Below are 14191 nucleotides of genomic sequence, written 5' to 3'. Positions count from 1 at the left end.
TTTCGGCCCACACGTGTGCCGCTTCGTGCACACTATTTCTGCACTACCCATTGACTTGCATTGCCGCATAATCCATGCAGAATGCCTGGATTATGTGGTAATGTGCTGCAGACTTTGCAACATGATTGTGATGACTTTGCTACTTGCAGCGTGCAAGCATACTGCGGAGTGCCACAACATATAAATGTGCAAGGGGCCTGAGTTGTAGGTAGCAGAAGGTTAGTGTGAGAGTTGGTGGAGGCACTAGTAAAAGATCTATAGTGTTACAGATGTTGTTACAGATGTTGTGAATATCATTCAGCAATTGCACTCCTATTGCGTGATTCAGAAAATTAGACCTGGTAACACAAGTCTTAGTGTAAATTTCCTTCCAAACATACAATTGCAGCAGTGCCAGAAAATTGCACCACGAATGGGAAGTGACCAAACCGTGAAGTATACAATGAAAGTATGCTTCACTGCCACTGTAAACTGCATGTGTTCCTTTGGGATCCACCACTCTTCTGTGTGAACGTATCAGAGTTGGTTTACTCATAAAAAGGTGTCCATTCCCGTCAGTTTTTGACAGTTGGCATCAGTTAGCTGCCGATTGTAAAGCTGGCCACTAACGGTCCAATTTCTAGCGAAAAATCGTTCGAGCGATCAAATTCAGATCGGATTGGTTGTAAATAATCTCCATTGGTGGATACAATCGATTATGAACGAGTGAAAAAAAATGTCGCCCGAATGAATTTTCGTCTAAAGAAAATTTGGATTTTCTTGGTGGTCGTAATAGGAAGCAAAGATTGGTTCGTTGATGGTGTAGTGAACGATTTTTCATCCGATCAGAATTTCTGATCGCTCGAACGATTTTTCGCTAGAAATTGGACCGTTAGTGGCCAGCTTTAGATGAATGGGAACTTCGTTCTCATTCATTCATCTACCCTCAGGTCCCTGTGATTGCAGGCATCAATGCGATGCCTGCGTCATTTTCAAAGTAATACAGCCATGCATTACTTCCTGTGTAGCATACTTATTGTACGCTTATAGGAAGTAATGCGCGAGGACAACTTGTGGCCAAATAGTAATATTACACCTACATTGGTGAATACACTCGTCCATAAAGTGAAAACAACCCGCGGGCTGAAATAGTTAATGTACTACTGGTGTGTGTAAAACAATACTGTCAGGGCCAGTTCACATTAGGCGCTTGCCTGCTGCTTCCTGGTGATCGTGTTCGGGTCCTCTAGCAATTCGGCAGCAAAATCTTGAGATTAGCGCTTGTGATTCCTGTCAAAACGGTGCAATCGCCCCACACATGATGCATGCAGTGCTTTTGTGATTGATCGAAATGGCAAACGCTGCTGTGTAAATGTACCCATAGGTGATCAGCAAAGCACTGACAGCGCAAAACAGTGTGAACCAGCGCCGTCAGATGTAACATGCCATTTTTAATAGATTGTAGGCATTAACCTTAATTTGCATAACTCTAAAGGAAACCTGAGATGTTAATAGTAGCAGTATTTATATTTACCTGGGGCTTCCTCCAGCCCCATGTGGTCATGTGTTCCCTAGCCGTCCTCCCCGGTCACTCTGTCTCTTGGTCACCTCAGGTAATTTCACCAGTCGTGCTCTTCTACACATAGGCAGACCGGTGCGCTTTTGCAGCTGGGAGAAATTCAGCACCTGCGCAGTAGTGCTGCAAATGCTCATAACACTGATTCTGTAAATGTAGAATTTATTATGTACTAAAAAATCTTTCTTTTTGTGTAGCATTTACTAAAACCTTGTTTGTGTTGGGGAAATCTGTGAGCTTTGTATCACGGGTGGAAAAAATATATTCTGTCCAGTTTTTTTTCCCCTCTAGTCAGGATAGTGGATAGGTAATCTTTAGTATGTATTGTAAAGTTTGTGATAGTACTGTAATCATTCATTTTATTTCTATTTCCATTATTTTTCCTAGTGAGAGGATCAAAGCCTGGGAAAAATGTTCAACTTCAAGAGAATGAAATTAGAGGGTTATGTCTGAAGTCTCGAGAAATCTTTCTTAGTCAGCCAATTTTACTGGAACTTGAAGCTCCTCTTAAAATTTGTGGTGAGTACAGACTTTGTTCTCTAGTGAAGAAGGCCCAGTAAGCATAAGTGCAAACACAATGGTTCATAGTTCTTGCTGGATGTTGTCAGACATTTATTTAGTATTTAACCACTATGCCACATACTCTAGCTCAAAGCCCAATCTACACGATACGATTCTTTGTACGATTCAATTACGATTCCATTAAATCCAACATGTTCGGATTCGATTCAATTCGATTTGCAATTGCAAATCGAATTAAATCTAATCGAATCCCGATCGGACATGTCTGATTTAATCGGATCGTAAATAGAATCGTAATCGTATCGTGTAGATGGGGCTTTAACTACTTTCGGACCGAGCGAGTGCGAATCTACATCGAGCAGGGGGCGCTGCGGTCCTGACAGGACGTAAACTCTACGTCCCATTGACCGCGCGCCCCTGCCCGTCACCGCCGCTCGGTCCGCTCTGCCCCTGCCGCTCGTTGCTGCCCTGCCGCCTCTGACGGCAGAGCACTGTGAGCCAGGCAGGAGCCGTTTTCATTGGCTCCTGGCCCTGTCATTCATGTAAGCCGCTCTCATTGGCTTACATGGAGTGACAGGGTCAGGAGCCAATGAAAGCGGCTCCTGACCGGCGCACAGTGCTCTACCGTCATAGCGGGGACAGAGCGGCGTGTTCGTCGGGAGCAGCGGATCATAGCGACGATTCGTCGGGAAGCGGCGATTTACGGGACCAGCACCCTCTGGTCCTTAAGGGGGCAGAGGGTGCTGGTCCAGAAAGGGTTAAGGAAACTTTCAGTGAAAATGTTGTTCCCTCGATCTTACCTGGCTGTCATGCTTATTTTGCTTCCACAGTTAAAGGACCACTATCGGGGAAAAATTGTAAACTTTTAAATACTTGAAAACACAAGTGCATTTCAACTAGAGTAAAATGTGCTATAAATTAGTTTACTACCTACTGTAAGTGACAGCAACATAGGGAAGACATCTGACAGAACTAACAGGTTTCAGACTAGCCCATCTCCTCATGGGGGATTCTCAGGGTTTTCTTTTCCAAAAGCACTTGATGAATGGCAGTTTCTCAGTCCAATTGCCAGAACTGTGTGTAAATGGGTTAGGAGGGGTGCCCTGCATCTTTGTGTAAATCCTTTCCAGGGAGAGATTTTGTGAAGAATATAATACAATACTGAGAATCCCCTATGGTGAGATAAGACTAGTCAAAAACCTGTCAGCTTTCGAACTACTGAAAGTGACGGCAACATAGGAGAAAAGTAATTTATAGCTCATTTTACTCTGGAAGAAACCTGCTTCTTTGTATGTGTTTTACATGTATTTTAAATTTAGCTATTTTTTTGCGATGGTGGTCCTGCAGCCACTTGGTTTAGAATGAATAATCTGCATGAGTGTTTGTGCTTAACGCTTTCTGAAATCTCTGGTTCTAGACCACTAATACCGCATTCAGGCAAGTAGCACTTAAGAGCAATAGAAAAGTGGCAGCCCTATGTTCCCTGCATTTGTTTCATTTTTAGATCACACTTCTCATTACTTGAACATATTTTTGACAACTGCCAATTAGGGATGGTCAGTGAGATCCAAATAATTCTGAGTTGATGCAGGATTGATGAAGCTTAAAGGAGAACTGTACTGAGAGGTATGTGGCGGCTGCCATATTTATTTCCTTTTAAGCCATACCGGTTGCCTGGCTGTCCTGCTGATCTATTTGACTGAAGTGTCTGAATCACACCAGAAACAAGCATGCAGCTAATCTGGTCATATCTGTCAAAATTGTCAGAAAACCCTGATCTGCTGCATGCTTGTTCAGGGTCTATGGCTGAACGTATTAGAGGCAGAGGATCAGCAGGATAGCCAGGTAACTGGTATAGCTTAAATGGAAATAAATATGGCAGCCTCCATACACCTCTCTCTACAGTTCTCCTTTAAGTCACAGATGAGGGGGAATTGGACAGGCTAAACTAAGTACACACTGGGCATTTCTGTTTTCCTTCTGTCCTGTCCAGGTCCACTTTAAAGTTGATTTTATATTGCAATACTGCTTGCTTTGAAGTTGTTTGCTACTTACACTTTCTCTCACATGCTCTGTATCAGACCCTATTTGCAATTTACTGATTAAAATACTTTGTGGACCAATTTCAAATATAGTAGCAGGGAAACAAGTGGTTATTTGCCTAGAAGTCCTTCGTGTATCGAGCACTCCAAATAGTTTGCACAAGACTAACTACGTGCACTTTTTCCAAGCCGGAAGGAGGAAGTGCGCAGTAGTGAGTCTTGCAGCGCGTGAAAGCTTTTAGGATTGGTTCCAAATGGCTTGCACGTTTCCCCACCGCACAGCTGAGACAATTAAGCCTCATTTAAATCACGTATTAGAATGCTTAGCCACTCGTGACTACTCGTGAGCCCATGCCTGGTAGCAAGTGCTCATGGGAGCTCAGCTTGGGGAGGAGGAATTACCAGCCAGGAGCTGCTGAGATTTCAGAGGCAGTGGGAGGGAAGTGGGAGTTTTCACAGGCTGAGGGGGTGGAGTTACAGAGCAGCTTGGCTGTGTAATGACAAGCAGAATAAAGATGCTCTCATTGTATCACAGGAAGAAATAATCATATACCGTTGAAGCTGTTTGCAGCTAGATTAGCTGTTTAAACCATCTAAACTTTAGATAAGATACAGTGCTGCCCATAATTATTCATACCCCTGGCACATTTTGACTTACTTACTTTTATTCAACCAGCTAGTAATTTTTTTTATTTTTTTTGACAGTAAAGGACATGGGTGTCTCCCAAAAGATAAGACCATGTACAAGAGGCATTATTGTGGAAAAAAAATAAATTCTCAACTTTTTATTTACATTTGAGCAAAGTGCACAGTCCAAAATTATTCATACCCTTCTCAATAATCAATGAATAAAGCCTCTATTGGCTATTACAGCAATCAAACACTTCCTATAATTGCAGAACTGCTTTTTGCATGTCTTCACAGGAATTTTTGCCCATTCATCTTTAGCAATGAGCTTTAAATCTTTCAGGTTGGAGGGTCTTCTTGCCATCACCTTGATCTTTAGCTCCCTCCACAGATTCTCAATTAAGACTCCGAGCACCTAATGTGCATGCCTTTTTAAGCCAGACTACTTCAAAGTCCTGCTAAGCTCCCTCTGGAGGAGCCTCTTGCAATGGCCATGCGTGTCCCTTCCTCTTCCTGCTTCATTCAGTGATGCACTTCTCTAACAGAGAAGACAGGGGTGACCCAGAAGTTATAACATAGCCAAGATGGCAGCTGCAATATTTAAAGAGATTCTGTACTCTAAAATTCTTGCAATAAAAAGCATACCATTCTATTCATTATGTTCTCCTGGGCCCCTCTGTGCTTTTTCTGCCACTCCCTGCTGCAATCCTGGCTTGTAATTGCCAGTTTTAGGCAGTGTTTACGAACAAGACATGGCTGCTAACCAGCTTGTGATGGGCTCAGATAAGCTGTCTGTAAATCATACAGAGCTTGCAGGGGGCCTGGAGAGGGTGTGTATAACTTCTATCCGATCACAGCAGAGCAGCACATTCAGACTGAGCTGACAAAGGGAAGATTAGATAAGATAACAGATATTACAGCGACTGTGCAACTAGGAAAGGCTGCAGTAAGACAGACCACATTAGAACAGGTATAGGAACTTATAGGATAGAAGAAATGGGGCTGAAAATTTTGTTAGTCTCTTTTTTAAATTGAAACCGAACGAAAACAATTTGGTGTAGAACGGTGATTCAGGCATCAGATGAGAGGTCACAAGCTACAGAAAGGTATGCATCTTTAAGTACTTTCCAGTACTGGTCTGAGTCTTAAAGGCATGCCCATGAGAGGTTCTCAGTGTCCCTTTAAAGGGACACTTAAAGAGGAACTCCAGTGAAAATAATTTAATATAAAAAGGTGCTTAATTTTTACAATAATTATGTATACATGATTTAGTCAGTTTGCTCATTGTAAAGTCTTTCCTCTCCCAGATTCACATTCTGACATGTATTACATGGTGACATTGTTACTGTGGGCAGATTATGTAGCTGTTCTGGCTTTAACAGACCGCTATAAACAGCCATTTCCTGTGTGTGTCATTGTTACATTGTGGCAGTTTGCCCAGAGTACCGTAAGGTACCAGAGCCTCTTGTGGGAGGGGTTTCAGCACAAAATCAGTCATACAGCGCCCCCTGATGGTCTGTTTGTGAAAATCATTATATTATTCATGTAAAAGTGGGTATCAGCTACTGACTGGGATAAAGTTCAATTCTTGGTCGGAGTTTCTCTTTAAGTCAAACAAAAAGAGTTTTACTCACCTAGGGCTCCCAATAGCCCCCTGCAGCTGTCCGGTACCCTCGCCGTGTCCCTTCGATCCTCCTGGCCCCGCTGGCAGCCACTTCCTGTTTCGGTGACAGGAGCTGACAGGCTGGGGACGCGAGTTATTCTTCGCGTTCCCAGACACATTAGCACCCTCTATGCTGCTATATGGTATATGATATATGCTATAGCAGCATAGATGGCGCTTTTGTGGCCAGGAACGCGAAGAATCACTAGCGTCCCCAGCCTGTCAGCTCCTGTCACCGAAACAGGAAGTGTCTGCCGGCGGGGTCAGGAGGATCGGAGGGAGACGGCGAGGGCACCGGACAGCTGCAGGGGGCTATTGGAAGCCCCAGGTGAGTAAAACTCATTTTTTTTTGTTTGACTTAAGTGTCCCTTTAACCTTCTTGGCGGTAACTCCGAACGTAGTTCGGGGTAAGCCGCCGGAGGGTGCCGCTCAGGCCCTGCTGGGCCGATTTGTTTCATTTTTTTTTTTTTTTTGCTGGACGCAGCTAGCACTTTGCTAGCTGCGCCAGCACCCTGATCGCCGCCGCCGCCGCGCGCCCAATCGCTGCTATACGGTGCGGCGCGCACCCCCCCCCCCCAGACCCCGTGCGCTGCCTGGCCAATCAGTGCCAGGCAGCGCCGAGGGGTGGCCCGAGACTCCCAATGACGACCCGACGTCAGTGACGACGGGGGAAGCCCTCCAGGAAATCCCGTTCTTTGAACGGGATTTCCTGATCGGAGATCGCCGAAGGCGATCGAAGAGGGCGGGGGGATGCCGCTGAGCAGCGGCTATCATGTAGCGAGCCCTGGGCTCGCTACATGATATAGAAAAAAAAAATTTAAAAAAAAACTGCCGCGCTGCCTCCTGACGTATCTTTTTTATACCGCCAGGAGGGTTAAGTCAGGACTCTGGCTAGGCCACTCCAAAAGGTTTGTCTGCTAACCATTTATTCAGTACTTTTGCTGTGTTTTGGGTCATTGCCATGCTGAAATGTCCACTGTCATGGTGCCAGTTACTGTGATTAGTTTCCCTGGTCCATTGGCTTTAAAACCTCCCCAAAGCATTGTTTCCACCACCATGTTTGACAGTGGGGATGGTGTTCTTTGGGTTGAAGGCTTCTTTGGGTTGAAGGCTTCTTTGGGTTGAAGGCTTGGGCTCTGCGGTTTTCCACATGTTGAGTTGGTTAAAGCAGCTGTTCTCAATTAGGGTAAGTAAGATGCTTTAGAACAGCTTGGACTGTTTGGAATGGTGTAGAACTTTGGATTTTCCCCCAGACTGTGACAGTTTGTGAAGTGTGTGAATAATTTTGGTCTAGACACTTTTTGCTCAAATGTAAATAAAAGCTGCCCCCACCACCACAATAATGCCTCTTGTACATAGTCTTATCTTTTGGGAGACGCATGTCATTTCCTGTCAAATTTTTTTTTTTTATTTAACTGTTTAACATCTTTGCCCTAACTAAACCGCCGCATTCCCCCGCTCTAATCTAACTAAATTCCCCCCCCCCCAACTCCCCGGGGGGCAATACGGGCAGCGCTTCTGTGTGAGGCAGGGCTATGAGCCACAGCTCTGCCTCACGCGTCTGTCAGCCCGGATCACCGCCTCTCCCCCGCCCCTGTCTTCCTTCACTGAGAGGGGCGGGGGAGAGGCAGAGATCCGCCGCTGACAGACACGTGTGAGGCAGGGCTGCAGCTCATAGCTCTGCCTCACACGGAAGTGCTTAGGGCAGCAAAATCCATGACTAAAAGTCGTGGATTTTGCAGGGGAGAGGGAGGGAGTTTGGGGAACTTAGTTTATGGCGGCGGTTTAGTTAGGGCTATTATGTTAAACACATTTATTAAATAAAAAGGGTTTTTTGGAGGCTTCAGTGTCTTGAAGTCAAAATTTGGCAGGGGTATGAATAATTATGGGCAGCACTGTAAATGGACCAGTTACTTGCCGTCGTTAGCTTTTCATCTCTGACCTGCTTTTAACAGCTTTACAAATCACAAGCGCTTAGAGAAGCGCTGCTAGTGGCTCCCAGGCAGGAGCCACAAGTGTAGATTTCAATCCAGCACACCTTTTTACTGCAAATCTTCTTTATTGTACAGAAAGCAGATACAAGGTTACATTAAAAAAATGCTGTTAAGTGGCAACAGCCCCCCCCTCCCCTATTACAAACCACACAGGCTCTTGTTCACGCAGCACAGCATGCAGTGTGGCTTGAAACGGAGGTGTGTTGCCACTTGAATGGCATTTTTAATGTAACCTTGTAGTTGCTTTATGTACAATAAAGATTTGCAGTAAAGGCGCTGTGCTAGATTGAAATATACACTTTTAAGAGTCCCATCGATACACGGATGAACACTTGCACGCTCTGACACCTGGGTAATTTGTGCTGCCCTTATTTCTCTTTTGGACTGGAGCCAAAGGTGATGCAGGAGCTACACTCACATGTCTAGGGTGCAGTTCTGGTGTGTTCCTCCCTGCTGGCTGCCTCTGCTCTCCACTCCAGTCTCCAGACACCTGTGACATAACACTAGAGGCCTCTAGTGGTCATGTGAGGTACATGCCACACTGAAATTGATTAAAGTCTGTGTGGAGGAGTTTAAGCAGATGGATCCTTCCAATCATCTGATCAGAGAGGAATCTGTTGCCCATATTGCCCAATCTATGGGCAGTTCTAGTTGAGAAGTGGTTGTAATGAAACTCGGGGGTGCAAGATTTCTGCTGGAACAGGTTACCTTGTGTCTGATGCTTGTTTTTTATAACTTTTTTGCAGGTGATATTCATGGACAATACTACGATCTGCTCCGTCTCTTTGAATATGGTGGATTCCCTCCAGAAAGCAACTACCTGTTTCTTGGTGACTATGTGGATCGAGGGAAGCAATCCTTAGAAACAATTTGTCTCCTCTTGGCATACAAAATAAAATATCCAGAAAATTTCTTTCTTCTTCGAGGCAATCATGAGTGTGCAAGCATTAACAGAATCTATGGGTTTTATGATGAATGTAAGTAAATTTTTCACTGGATCATGGGAAAGTTGCATTTTGGGAGGCTTCTGGATGTAAAAACAAAGCTATATTTAACGGCCTGTTTCATATTTTCTAGACTCTGTATGTAGCAAGATGCTTTTGGCCTTTTTCACTAGGGAGAAGACCTTGCAATATTGCAATGTTGCTTTGTGTAACACCGTTGCATTGCTTTTAATTTCTGACATGCTAATGTTTAAGCAGCTCTTTTGTGTACTGTAGATATTGCAGCTCCGTTCTTACTAGTCTGCACAGATGCGAGCATTCTAAGCAGGAAGCAGAAGCTTGCAAGTATCTTTGCTGGCTGGGGAGGCTCATTTCCTGCACTCCCTAGTCATTCTGCAGCTGATAGGTTTTTGCACTGGGTGTCTGCAGAGGTACATAAATTCATGTAAAAAGCAGGGTTTTTTGTTTTTTTGCTGGCACTTAACCACTTGCCGACCAGTGGATTTTACACTGATCGGTGCTGCGTGGGCTCTACAGCCCGCAGCACCGATCAGGAGTCCAGCAGGGCGATCAGACTACCCCCCTTTTTTCCCCACTAGGGGGATGTCCTGCTGGGGGGGGTCTGATCGCCGCCGGCCATCTGCGTTTTGCGGGGGGGGGCTTCTCAAAGCCCCCCTCCGCAGCCATTTCTGCCCTCCCGCTCCTTACCTCCCTCCCTCTCTCCGTAATGCGCAGGACGGAGTTCCGTCCTGCGCATTGTAGGATAGGCTTCAGCCTATCATATGCCGGCGATCCCCGGCCAATCAGAGGCCGGGGATCGCCGATCTGCCTAACGGCGCTGCTGCGCAGCAGCGCCGTATGATGTAAACAGCAGGGATTTCTTCCCCGCCTGTTTACATTTTGCCGGAGAGCTGCGATCGGCGGCTCTCCGGCTGTTCACGGAGACACCCTCCGTGAACTGACATGGAAAGGCCGCTCGATCGAGCGGCCGTTTCCATGGTAACCCGCAGACGACCAGTTTACGCCAATCGGCGTTAGCTGGTCGTCAAGAGGTTAATCATTAAGCATGCACGTATATCCTGTTACATGGAGTACTTACTACTGTGAGTCTGAAACATGGTGGTTGGTAGAGAAAGTTAAGTGTAGAGGACCTCTGTAGCAAAAAATTGTAAAATCAGTTCACGTGTACACATTGGATATAAATTTGTCCCGAAGTACAATACACCATTACTTTTTCGTAGGTAGTTGTCCCTTACAATAGGTATAAACTTTTATTTTCCCGTTTTTTTTAAATACTGTTTGGGCTGGTTCACGTGGGCGTTTGTAGGAGGTTTACTGCCAGCTGTGGCGCTCGTTGTTAAAGCACTGCACATTCAAGTGGATGGGCAGCGCCTGCACTAACATTTTGCACAAATGCAGTGTTCCAATCCCAATTTTTTTCCCCTGTCGTTTTTAACCAACCCTGGAAGCAACATGCTTCTTTCAGGGTCACTTATTATGGTGCCTGTGTCCCCCTGCAGGGGGGAAAAATGCCAAATGCTATCAAATGCTTTTCTGCACTCTTGCAGAAAAGCATCTGACACTTCATTACATCCAAAAAGCATACATTTGCAGAGTCAGTCTGATCAGTCACATCAAATCTCTGTACTAGACGAAAATTATAGAATACACGAAGTGCGGGAGTTATGTGAAAAATAGTCTGGCTCTAGAATCTGTAGGATTTGCTAAGTAACTCGCCTTGTAAAATCATACAGTTGTAAACCATCTTGGTAACTTGTTTGCACAAATTTACTTATTTTTTGAGGGAAAAAACCTTACATGCATGTGCTTTAAGTTCTACAGAATTTTCTGGGCTATACCAATTGAATCAAAGCTCAATATTCCACAGTGGTGAAAGTAAAGTATGCTTTGGGAGCAGGTTGAGGGAAGGTAGTGTCTAATGCTCTGTAATGGATAAACATTGTTTCATGCCTTGCTGTATAAGATAGTGGGTGTGAAGACACCTTCTAAAAAGACACAGGGGACTAAAAACGGGTGCCCAATGGTGTAGTATGTAGAAACAGGTTGATGTATAAGAAAAATATCTACTCACAAAGGTGGGTTGCAGAAGGGCAACCGACCACAGGAAGCAGGTGGAGACAATTAGCCCGACTCCACTCGGGGTGGTCACTGGGGACCTGGTGTGGTCGCACTCCTTAGGAAAAGAAAAGGGGACAGATCCACCGCGTGTGTTCTGTCACCACCACCTCTCACTCGGGGAATGTGTAGGGGTTGAGATGCACTATATGGTTCAAAGAGGCGCCCAGGTTGTAGTTAAAAGCAGTTTAAAACCGGAAAAAGGTTTGAGGTTGCTTACCTCAATGATGACAAATCTTTGCATAAACAAAAGATTTTATTGGTAGCACAGGTGGCGACGCGTTTCGCGGGTCTAAGCCCGCTTCCTCCGGCCTATAGCGGTGCCAAGCCAAATAGGATAGTGAGCTAAGGGAGCCTCCCTTAGCTCACTATCCTATTTGGCTTGGCACTGCTATAGGCCGGAGGAAGCGGGCTTAGAAACGCGTCGCCACCTGTGCTACCAATAAAATCTTTTGTTTATGCAAAGATTTGTTGTCATTGAGGTAAGCAACCTCAAACCTTTTTTCTGGTTTTAAACTGCTTTTAACTACAACCTGGGTGCCTCTTTCAACCATATAGTGCTGTATAAGATCGCACTGATGCAGTATCTGTCTCATCCGACCTCGGTACTTTGCAAAATGCTGTTCTGCCATTATGTGATGAGTTGCACATGTAGACTGTTAACCTGGCATGAGCAAACAAGAGACAGAAGTTCCCTAAGAAAACCGCACCACTCAAAAATTACGTGTCAACATAATCAATCTTTATTCAACAAAATATAAAAACACTTAAAAACATGGAAAGGCAGCCATGCCAAAACACCCACCAATAATGGAAAATATTAAATATAATGATGGCATAATAACCATAATGACCAATATATACTAAATGCTGACCACTCAACTAGTGATAGTAAAGACAGCACTGTACACAAGTGTGTAATGTACATAGCCATCCACAACAATAAGTAATAGACAAAATCAGTAGCACCAACACTGTAAAAAAAATTAATAATCAAACAATCCATATACGTGCAAAGAAGATCCCATAGGAAAGTAGGGATAGCGAAATGTGCAAATAGCATGAAAGAACAAAGTGCAGATCGTGCAAAGAGCAGCGTCGGGACACTGCAAGAAGGTGCTCGTGCTTACCAATAGTAAAGGTCAGTATTAAGAGGGGCATGGCGTCCACCTGTAGCCATCGCGATTCGCCGCTCAAGTCTGGCGGCTTCCACTGGGCATGAATGTTAACCTGGCAGGTGCATGTTAAATTACACCATACCTTACATGGCACAAAATAGCAAACTGGCATTACTTTCTGGATGACATGTCTGCACATGGTTTCATGGTTCATGCAGCCTGTTTCCACTGGGGCTACTGCGAGTCTTAAGGCTGGTTTCACAGTGGGACGTTACAGGCGCACGTTAGTGCAGCCTGTAACGCAGCCCACCGCACAGCAATGAAAGAATCAATGGGCTGTTCAGTGCCCACGTTGCGTTACACAGTAACGCTGCGCCATAAGTCAACGTACTGCATGCAGTACTTTGTAAGCGGCAGAGCCGCGTTAGACTGCTTGCACATGCTCAGTAACATTGGGGAGGAGCGGCCAGGCACATGGCTAATTAATATTCGCTGCACTCAGTGACGTGCAGTGTTTACTTCTTGGAACGGCCGCTCTGTGCAGCGATTGGCCGGCGGGACCACGTGATGCCGCATGCGTCCAAGAGTGCGCATCACGGACGCCAGAGTGAGCTGCACAACGCGGCTCACTCTGACGTCCAAAGCAGGGAGCACCAGGCTTTGTGTTAGGGGCACGTTATGCGACCATAACGTCCCCTAAAACGCAATGTCCTGGTGTGAAACCAGCCTAAATGTTTAAAGCCTTTATTACTGTAAAGCACTATAGATGGTGCTAAACCGCCGCATCTCTGTGGCAAAAGGAGGGGTTTATTCCCCCCCCCCCGCCCCCCCAATCACCTCTGCAAAATCCACGACTTTCTTGGTCGTGGATTTTGCTGCTCATGGAGGCAGAGCTTTGAGCTGTAGCTCTGCCTTCATGTGCGTCAATTGCCGTGCGGATCTCCGCCTCTCCCTAACCCTCTCTGTGAAGGCAGATTGAGAGGGGCAGGGATTGACAGAGCTACCACGCTAAGTTCTGCCTCATCAGGAAGCACTCCCCCGACTTTGAAGAGGGGATTTGGGGGGTTATAAACCCCTAGTTCTACTGCGGAGATGCGGCGGGTTTAGCACGATCTATAGTGCTTTACAGTAATAAGCTTTAAACATGATTTAAGACTCGCTTCAGAGTTTCTTTAAATATTCCAGTACTGTGTAAACCATTTTTTTTTTTTCGCCTTCTAAAATGCCCTCCAGAGGGGCTGTGGTCACAAAATGTACTTGGTCTCCACACCCTCCCCACCCTATAATTGTGTACCTGGGGCCCTTTCCCACATCCATGGCATGTCTAGTGGCTGCTCCCTGTGTCCTCTTGCACTCTGTACTGGCAGAGGCTACTGAAAATCATCTTTCCTGATCACGTATAGATAGGACAATACAATATTTGATGTCACAATGTTAAAAGGCATTTTTAAATGGTGAATTTCTTTTCAAAACTGTATATTGTGAAACTTATTAATTTGCACAGACATTCTTTGCTTTTTATGTCTCTCACACAGCATAGATTGCTGGTTTTCTTTACTGCAATGACTGTCAAAGAATTTTTTATTTATT

The 14191-nt window shown here is 45.2% G+C and overlaps 1 protein-coding gene across 1 annotated transcript in view; it reads left to right on the top strand.

Moving 5' to 3' along the window:
* The window catches only part of PPP1CC (protein phosphatase 1 catalytic subunit gamma), a 65577-nt gene that overhangs the window by 29140 nt on the left and 22246 nt on the right, over positions 1-14191 (top strand). The window contains exons 2-3 of the mRNA XM_068245483.1: positions 1943-2074; positions 9150-9380. Coding sequence (XP_068101584.1) covers positions 1943-2074; positions 9150-9380 — 363 coding nt within the window. The remainder of the gene's footprint in view (positions 1-1942; positions 2075-9149; positions 9381-14191) is intronic.

Source organism: Hyperolius riggenbachi, chromosome 1 (assembly GCF_040937935.1).
Source record: "Hyperolius riggenbachi isolate aHypRig1 chromosome 1, aHypRig1.pri, whole genome shotgun sequence".
Taxonomy (NCBI): domain Eukaryota; kingdom Metazoa; phylum Chordata; class Amphibia; order Anura; family Hyperoliidae; genus Hyperolius; species Hyperolius riggenbachi.
The sequence above is the reverse complement of the archived record's forward strand: the minus strand, read 5'-3'. Positions and strand labels throughout refer to the sequence as shown.